The following is a 10204-nucleotide window of genomic DNA, read 5'->3' on the forward strand; positions in this document are numbered from 1 at the left end:
GCGCATGTGTCTTGCACAAACACTGCTACTACATAATCGGGAACATATTTCATTCAGCAGGGTTCTGCGAAGCATCTTGTATTGTGTAGTAGTAATATATTTTTCTGAAGATCCCGCCATTTCTGTAAAAAAGGAAGGATTGTCTGCTCGCTGATGGGCATTTCATAAATTATGAAGACAAAATCTCGTCGATATGAATTCAAATTTTCATCAGATACATGATCCGAAAAGCACTGTATAGCGAATAGGGTTGTTCACAGTTCACGTCATTGTTCTCTCATTAATATGCAAAAATAAATATTTGTCCGAATTTTTAGATTACACCTTTGATAATTACGCATGCAAGAACGACGAAAACACATCTTTATGTAGGCGACTGCAAGTGTAACAATGAATACTAAAAAGGGCATATTCACGACTCGGAGTACAAGCTGCAAAAACAGCCATGCATCCATGCATGCACGGTTACCTATGGTCTATTCCGCTCTGCGACTATGCGCCCCATAGATTTGTGTACATGTGCTTGTTCTTCTCAGGCATATGTACACACGTCTATGGGGCGCATATATATAGACGCAGAGCGGAATAGACCACAGGCGACTGTGATGCATGCATGCGCCTCGCGTACGGTAGTACCGTGGTCGACCTGTAAGCGCGAACAGCGCTACAGGAATCCTACATTGAAACGAAACCCTGCAGTGGTTGTTACTTCAAAGTTGAGGGGGAGGGGAATAGTGAAGTAAGTTTTTGTGTATGTACGGTGTGCACGACATTTTATGAAAGGTAAATGCTATCTTTCGGCAACAAATGAAATTATATTGTTTTCAACTTGAGTTGCTATGTTAGCGGCAAATTTTGCTGTCAACAAAAATAGCAACATAAAATAAACAAATTTTCAACTAGACCCACGGCAAATTGCTGAAAATAAAACGGGGTCGAAAATGTAAACCATACACTCCATGACTGTAACTATAGGCCTACACACCACTGGTCCCAGGAAGAGATCTTGTTCCACTCTATAGCTTACGCCATTCACACAAGCCTTCAGTACTGGCCCGGGACTGTCACTTTACCCCTAATTTTAAGTTAGGCCCCTCCCAGCATTGTTTCTGAACGTGTACGCAAAAATTCGCTGGTCCCCCTGGACCGTTTGAGAACTTGACAAATCGTTCTAAGACATTAAAACCGAATGTTTATGACATTCCACGACGCATTTAAGGAAGAATCTTGTTGGGACACATCTATCGGGGGTCGCAAGGAATTTCTGCTTTGTTCTGCTGTGAAAGATTAACTTAATCACCAACGCGACACGCATGACGATCACAACTTAACAATACCCTTGCAAGATAAGTTATGATCATGTCCTCTTTGTTCAGCGTGGTTTTGTGAACACCAAAGACGAACGGGGCAATGTTTCAATATAAAAGAATGTTGATACTTTCATCATTATGACTAGTTCGCATGCATACAACACTTGTAAATCAATGAAATTCAAAATTATACAGTATAAATTAACGTTTAACGTTTGTCAACATGTAAATCATACCACATACTAGAGAATTGGATCATTGGATCACCTTAAAAGTATCCTGAAATTCCTTGAGAATGAGATCTTAAATTTCGTCAAAATAACTTACTAATACATTAAGTTATGTATAAGTCTACGAGACTTAAGCTTCTTAGCAGCTGTGCAGTCACTTGTCACTCGGGGTGAAACTTCGTTTCTTTGTCCAGGTACTTTTTAGTTTTACTATTTACAGACCTGACGCAATAAGAGAAATGCATTCTTACATGAATATCGGTGGATGTCTGATTAAAAAAAGTTTCCACACTCGTTTATCAAGCAATACCGTAATTAAATAATTTATAACTACATGTCCTAGTTCCATGCAAAACTCTTTTGAGTGCAACATATTACTATATTACAGTTTTGGGCGTTACACGCTGAAAATATATTATTGAGAAAAGGCATTTAATATGCAGCTGCTGTCAGTTCTTTATACCATATCAATTTCCAGAGGTGGTGAAGATCTTCTGGTGATTGGTAATTTCAGATGGATATACTGCTTCACATTTTTGTTCGTATGTTTGCTTCTGGGTTTTTTTTGTAACATGGTTCAACCTCTTAAACTATAAAGAGGGGGGAAAATAAAATGAATACACAACAGGAACTGCAAAAATTCATGTCCACTGTTTGTCAAAAGCACAGGAGTGTCAGTCAAACCCGAGAAGTGTCTACTTTTTTCACCTTGGTAGTGAGTGAAAGCACTGTTCACCGTCGCAAATAGACACATTGCCAATGTCACCGTCTGCCGATTGAGGGCGCTATCTCATGCCACAGACGCTCTCTTCAGTTCTCTGTTGCGCATACTCCTCCCTCCACAGTTCATCCAGTAAACTGCTCTGTTTTTCGGATATTCACTGTCCACGGCTTCTTTTGAGTCATCGTAGCGCCAATATTTATTCCCCTTGAAGAAATAAGTTTTACCGCCTTTCCAGCTGACGGCTGCATCGACGTCGGTTGGCACACCTGCCCAATTACGCTCGATTTTTTTCGGAAAGTCTTCGGAAACTTGGCCGGAGAACTCGTCCCACTCATAGTACTTTGCACCCTTGAAAATGTAAATCTTGCCACCCCATTCAAGAGCTGCGTCCGGTTTGTTTGGTAGGCCTGTTCTTTTGATCTTCTTGGGGAATCCAGGCCTGAGTCTTTGCCCGTTGTACACCCAGTATCTGTCACCTATTTTAAATAGTGAAAATGCGTTTCTCAGTTATTCGGTATAAAGAGAAAATGGTGATGTTGCTAAGAGCACTGTTATTCATTGATTTATTATTCATCCACCCATTCATTAATTTATTCGTTCATTCAAGTATTCACTCAGTCATTCATCCATCTGAATGAAAAAGAAAACCGGTCTTGTCCCTTACCTTTGAAGAAGTATGTCCATCCGGTCGACGATGACGTCACTGCAGCATTGATATTACTGGGAAGGCCCCTGTAAACAGTTTTTATTTTCTTCGCCACCCCATCCATAACTCCATCGCTGGAGGTCTTCCACATGTGCATGCCACCAACAAGGAAGATATTTCCATCTTTGTCTGATGACGAAGAAAATGAGAGATCTGGTTCAAAATATGAATTAAAGTGAACTCTCTCTCTCTCTCTCTCTCTCTCTCTCGTTTATACAGTACTTTGTAGATTATAGTTGTTACACCGTTAAGCATAGTTTCCGTCATGAAATCATCGCATATGAAAAATATTGACGATTCTCACCTGAAAAGGTAGCATCAAAGGGTTCCCTGCAGGCTTCGGTCGTGATTCTCTGCGCAGTTGGCTGTTCTTTGTCGTCGTTTTCGGTCTTACCGTCGCCGTTGGGTTCACCTGGAAAATGAAATCGCAATGAACGTCAGCTAAATGAAGTTATAGATCAGTCACTCTATCAAAATTGTATTCTCTGACAAGTGAATTAATCCTTCTTCTCATGATGCATGGTTGAGGCTGTTTCAGTTACGTTTTGTGCAGTATGACTTGAGCCAAACTAGCCTTTAGCTACTCTACTGGCAGCTTAAGTAAAATCAATCGTTCTTCTAGCCCTATTTCGACGGGTAATATTTATTTATTGTTTGAGCTCACCATAAAGTGCTTGGATTCCTAAAATGTCATCCTGGGACAGCTTATAGTCGGGTTTATATTTCTGGTATACTGGGTACATAAGGGAGCCTTTGGTTTCGGAATGGCCAAGTCCTAGGCTGTGGCCGAACTCATGCGCAGCAACGGAGTAGAGGTTTCTGCCCTTTCTCTGGTACACAGTGAAGAGTTCAGCGTCATCAAAATGAGCGGCGCCATTCTTTGGGAAGAACGCATGCGCCAAAACGCGTCCTGCAAAAAGAAAGAGAAGACACTTCAAGTTAGAAAGTGAAGAAAAACGTGTTTTTTTCTCCTGTTTTGCGGGGTTTTTTTTTGGTTTGGTTTGGTTTTTTACATCATTTTACACTGAGTGATTGTCTGACGTGATGAAGATGTGCGATCTTGGGAAAAAGGGATTTGAGTGTCATTATCTACAATTTGCATAATTGTTGCAAAAGCAATAGAGTAATAGGCGAAAAAATATGAGTTTCTTTGACAGTTTGTAATTGGCGTGTGCAAGCATTCAAACAGAAGGGCGGAATTTCACAGCCAATACGGTAACATCAGTGCTTAAAAGTCGGATTTCTGATTTCAAATTCTGATTTCTGATTTTCAGATTTTGCGTCGAAAATAGATAGTGTGCAACACACCAGGGAATTAAGCAAACGATCGAGGCGTACGTACCTGGTCCATCAAAGGCACTCTTTTTTCCGTCTCCATGATTACCAGTCACAAACTTGATCGCGATATCGGCTTCACCGGAGGTAACTTCAGTGAAGGTCAATGGTGACACCGCAGACCAGAGTTTGAATGCCCGCTCGATGGCGCTCTTTACTTCTGACTCCTCCAAGTCCTTAGTAAAATTGACTATCCTGTATGTCAGGTCAAATTTGTTCCATTTTCTTCCTGTCGAGGAGTCAAACGATAAGTGTAAAAGAGTGACTTTAACATAAAAGAGGGAGAAATAGCGATATTACAGAAAGTTATCTTTATTCAAAGCCGAAGAATAAAAACATCCTATAACTGAAAACTTTTGAAGTCACCTTTAACTATGTATCTTTTAGATCTTCTGTTCTTAGATCCGCCGCCGTTCAGTCCTTTTGGTACAAAATCGATGCTGTCAGGTACACCACAACGAGGCAGTTCCATTTGTCTTTTCGTTTCCCGGTCAATCTTGCCAGTTTGAGGAATGTCAGCCATCTTCTGAAAATTTCTGCAGGTGAACAAAAGTTTGGGAAGAGAAGATCGTTATTGACTTTAACCTCGTAATAAAGGGAAAGAAATTCCATACATCGTTCATTGTCTGGTTGTTTGCGTTACTCGTCCTTTTTCGCACTATTTTCGATAGCGATTGATGTATTTGTTTGCATTTTGTGACACTCTGGTTCGTTTGGCTTTGCTAATCTACTCAATGAATTTCAAGTGTAGTGAAAATGCAAGAAGTCACGCATTACAAATCGTTCAAATCAAAACAGCGTATATACTCGAGACTCAGTGTGGGCTCCTTCACGGTCTTTACCTGATAGCTTCTGTTGCACTGATCATGCCCATTGGGCCAGACTGTCCTTCTGACGTTGGTGACGCTAGATAACCAAACGTTGACAAGTAATCCTGAAAGACAACAGGAGATAAATTTGATTGGTATTGTTATTGTTGCTCACATGATCTATGCTCATTCAATATTTACTTAAATCTTTCGAATGTATTTTCGCTACTGTAAGATTTTACCACACTCCCTCCACACGATACAGTAAACAAGTCCTTGAAGGTACTATGCTGTTATTTAGTTTCACATTCAAGAGGAAGGTCGCTTTATCTCATGTAATCAGTCACGCAACCTTGAAGGCGCATCAACTTGAATGAACTTCAAGTTGTTTTGGCGGTCAGTTGGAATTCCGTTACGCTACCATGAACCATTGCCACTTTAGGTGAGCAAAGCATATTAAGGCTGCCCGTTAGGGAGCGTTCAGTTTTACGGCCGGGGGGGGGGCAAAATCTTGTCGCCGGTGTTCCAAAAAATATAGACCCCCCTGCATTTTTTGTGAAAAAAAGATGACCCCCCTTTGTCAGACGAAAAAAATTGATGAACCCCCCCCCCCCTGAAAAATAACCAAAACCCATATGTCAATTTACCCGCATGGTTTGGATTTGAACTACGGTACGCGGCGCACTTTATTCGTGTAGCAGAGATGCCAGTGCACAAACTTCTCAGCCACATCCATTGAAACGTCTGTTAATTAGGACGACTGTAAGGCAATTTTAACTTCATTTCCATAGACAACTCATGTCCATGGACATTGTATAAAGTAAACTTTATTGGAGTGGTTCGCCAAAGGCAGCCCTCCGGTTAAGAGGGTCATGGGCCATTATGTAAAGTCAACTTTATTCTAGTGGGCCACCAAAGGTGGCACGCCGGTAAAGAGGGTCGATCATGGCTATTGCATAAAGTAGACTTTACTGGACAGGGCCGCTGAAGGCGCGCGGCCATTACCATTATTCAGTGCGTGATCCCAGGGGTCCCTCAAAATGTTTCTAATACAAGCCGCGGCTTCAATTGGAATTTTACGGTAAGATTGCCGTGGGGTATTACAAAAAGTCAACTTATTGTAGTGGTGGCGGCCCGCCGGTAAAGAGGGTCAATCATGGCCATTGCATGAAGTAAACCTAATTGGACTGGGCCGCCAAAGGCGTCTGCCCATTAAGAGTGTCATGGGTAGCCTATACATATGTATATTTATTGTAGTGGGCCGCCGAAGGCGGTCCACTGGTAAAGAGGGTCGATCATGGCCATGGCATAAAGTGAACTTTATTGTTGGTATTATGTTTTTGAAAATGTGGTGACCCCCCCCTTTCCTACCAGTGAAAAAGTCGATGACCCCCCCTTTGCGGATTCCAAAATTACGATGACCCCCCCTGGATTTTGCCGCGCCCCCCCCCCCCCGGCCGTAAAAACTAACGTTCCCGTATTAGACTTGCGGCTGGAATTCAACTACATAGTTATTTGATTTATTGAGTTATTGATTGATTGATTGATTTATTTATTTATTTATTTATTTATTTATTTATTTATTTATTTAGGTAGACCAACGGGCATAAAGCCCATTTACAGGCACCTAGAAAATAAAACATAACATATAAAAAAGAAAACTATGCGCAAAAACATAAAAAGTGACATCACAATCATAACTAACTACTAACTAACTAACTAACACGTTGTTAAAAACAACAATCAAGAAAACTAGTAAAAACATGCACCCTGAAGCGTGTTTAACATTCAAGTTACTGAACAGAAGCTATGGCGGCGATCAGCGCTATTCGGCGAGTGTGTCCCCGATAGCAATTTTTAATACGTCAAATAACCAATCTCCACACAGAGATTGAAGCGCAGTGGGGCAGCAGCGCGGCGTGAATAATATTCAAACCAAGCTACAAGGTCTCCGAGTCGTTGACCGCGCGCCCCCACCAATCTCTACTGCAGGCAAATTTAAATATTCCAAACTCGGACTTCTTTCAGTCCTGCGCGCGCCCAACTGGCAAAATAAACGTGGCGGAAATAGTAACCGGATAGGAGCAATCCAGCTAGAGATCGCACTTGTCGCACACTGGCAAAAATAATACATTATACACTAATAAAAATAATAAATAATCTGCTAAAACTTTGGCAATCGCGTCTGCAAAGCTGACAGCCGTTGGGGCATACATTTTGAATCATCAATTTACATCCCTGTAACCTAGAGCAAGGTCTATGTTTTGCAAGTGTTCACGTAATCGATGATCGATATTGAAACTAGTGTACTATTTATTTATCTAATTTTTTTTGGTTCGAAGTATTATATATAAAAAAGACAGAAAATGTATATCATGGAAAACGCGCAATACCCAAAAAGTTGGTGAAAACCGTCGCCTTTGGCAGAGATTAGTGTGACTACTGCTGAGACTACCTAGCTAGGTTATACTTTTCCACGCCGCTACAATCTCCGTCCGGAGATTGTCAAATAACCTAACCGCAAGAACTTACCAGAAAACTCAAATATGAAACGGAGAAACTGTCGATTTCAAATACGTTTCGAACGGTCACCGCTTACACTGTATTGGCAATCGACACACCCCCTCCAACAAACACTCTCCCCTTTTCACGTCCATTGACGTTACCAAATTGACATCACTTCAGCTGATCAACTCATACAGAAAAAAGTGATTAGCGCTCACAGTCCCAACATATTGTCGCACAGTGATTGCTGCCATACGTCGACAATCTCTGGTCTTCAAGCAAACAAAAGAATCAAGGAGATGCTTTTTTTATTTAATTTGGCAATTTTCCTATTAAAACACCTCCAAGGTAAAAGCTTAATGGATTTAACTAATAGGTGACTGATGGCTAGTTTTTCTGTTCTGATATTCAGACGGTAGCCGGCCTTCATCGGCGCCAAAATTCATAATTGACTTTGGTATTCAATCGCGGGTCCTCAAAGTCCCGTTGCTTGTATACACCAAGCTCGAGAGGAATTATGTTTTATCTCCTCAAGAAAAAGTCAAAACTTCGTGTTTTTGTTGTTTGTTTTTTTATACTTGAGTCCATTACCAATTGTGTAAGTACATTTCTAATCGATAGTAAGATTGCCAATGTCAGTCAATAGGCCAAACCCGGAATTCGAATCGACCACGGTACAAACAAAGCCATGTGCGCAAACGCGCACAGACGTACGTGTATTTCCATACGCGTTCAGTACACATGTGGGTTTGTTTGTACCGGCATCACGTGATTATTTGGGCGTACTGAGTCTGTAGAACGTCGTACGCATCGCGTCCTTTTTATTCCGGAGTAGAACCATTGACTAGACCGTTCACGCGATCACTAACATATATCGGTGTAGTAACGAAGATACCGTATTAAGGTAGTATGCGCCTAGAAAGTGAAAGACTTGAACTTTTGCTCAAACTGTCCTCAAGGATCTGTCAACAATTCTTTTTCAAAATCAAGAATAAAAATCGGGGGGTCACCGTGCAAATTTTGGTTCTAGAGAAACAAATAACCTAAGATTTACCGATATTTGAAATCCAAAATGGCCGCCTCCCTGTGTTAATTCTAAAGAGAAAAAAAAAATTGTCGAATTTCGAAAATTTAAGCCGGTAAAAAGTTTTCTTTTGCCAAGAGCTTTACAATGAACTCTCACAAGTGGTAGATCAGAAAAGAATTGTAAAAGTTTGAGAGTCCGAATATCTGTCTCCGAGGCGCGTTCTCCTTTAACGGTATACAGAATACCCCGACATTTGTCTAAAATCTGCTAGGTTTACCTGAGCGTTGCTAAGACGTACTTTATCGATATTTGGCTGAGAAGACAGTCTGTATTTCCTTCTTCTTTTACTCTGTATTTGCTCTATCTCTCTATTTTGTCATACGAATTACGAATGTGTCACCAGTGTGAGGTGAGACAAAATGCCAATTGTGATCGTTTTCGACGAACAAATGTACACACAGGAACACCGCAAAGGGGCTACCATGAAATGAGTCATGCTATCTAAACTTCGATTCCCATCCGTGGAAACTTTTGATTCGAAGCCAAAACCTGTGCCCAAAAGATAGGGTCACGAATTTCACCCGTTTATTTTCGAGAGCAATGGGAGGATACTGAAACATTATTTGCATTATTTTTAAATAACGTTGCCAGGTTTGAACTTCGAAACGTAATAAGCAGGTTACATTCACAAAGTTTATAAAATTGAATGATTTCTTTCTAAGTGCGTACAGCATACTTACATATGGATCAATTTTATTCGGCCGTCGACGCCTGAAGGTGGCCCTTTTTTCTCTGATCTCGCCTTCAAGTGGTCCACCATCACTTAATAACGAAGCTGCTCTGCAAATGCTGACCAATAAACATAAAAATATAACAGAGGTAGTATACATGTTGGACACGTTGGTTGGACTTGACATCGCTGTAAGTTTGCTGTAATGTTGGTCGTAGATCGACAGCGGGTTCGTAACCTATTTGTTTTGATCGGAGTGCGTCGGGTGGGAGAGGTGCACTGCTTTAATGACAGTCACGGGAGAAATTGGACTTTTTATAGGGTGGCTGGAATGTTTGGCCAGTTATTTGTGGCCCTAGATGGCTTTTTGAAAATAATCGGTTCCCGTGAACGACGGAAGTTGAGCCAGCAGCCCTCAAGGAAAAGTCGGAGAAATAATTTGTCAATGACAGACACACATACAATGAGCATTGGCTTGCTTGCAAACAATGTAAGGACCTTAGGGATGGTCAGTTTCTTCAGCCTGGGGGGGGGCTGTGGATTCATGGGGGGGGGGTCACCCTGTTTTTGACTTTGGTGATAGGGGGGTCACCATGTTTTTGAAATGCCCAATAGGGGGGGTCAGTGTGTTTTTGAATTTTGACACCGGCTCATCATTCCCTAAAATGCTAGTGTCAGCCACAAATTTCATCATTCAGTTGTATTTTTCGTCGCGCCCTTCGGGCGCGTAACTTTATTAATCAGTCATATTTTTCAGCACGCCTAACTTTAACATATCAAGCATACATACATCAGAGATATCTGTATGTTCAATATTTTTCAGCGTGC

The 10204-nt window shown here is 41.2% G+C and overlaps 1 protein-coding gene across 1 annotated transcript; it reads right to left on the reverse strand.

Moving 5' to 3' along the window:
• Positions 1-878: 878 nt before the first annotated feature.
• LOC139144984 (matrix metalloproteinase-19-like) lies at positions 879-9708 on the reverse strand. Its single transcript, XM_070715867.1, has 8 exons — positions 9387-9708; positions 5148-5239; positions 4672-4841; positions 4313-4534; positions 3635-3880; positions 3275-3382; positions 2929-3099; positions 879-2740 (listed from the first exon to the last, which is right to left on the reverse strand). Exons 1-8 carry the CDS (start codon positions 9561-9563, stop codon positions 2331-2333), a joined length of 1596 nt encoding a protein of 531 aa, XP_070571968.1. The 5' UTR covers positions 9564-9708; the 3' UTR covers positions 879-2330.
• Between the last annotated feature and the right edge of the window lie 496 nt (positions 9709-10204).

The sequence above is a fragment of the Ptychodera flava genome, chromosome 12 (assembly GCF_041260155.1).
Source record: "Ptychodera flava strain L36383 chromosome 12, AS_Pfla_20210202, whole genome shotgun sequence".
NCBI lineage: Eukaryota > Metazoa > Hemichordata > Enteropneusta > Ptychoderidae > Ptychodera > Ptychodera flava.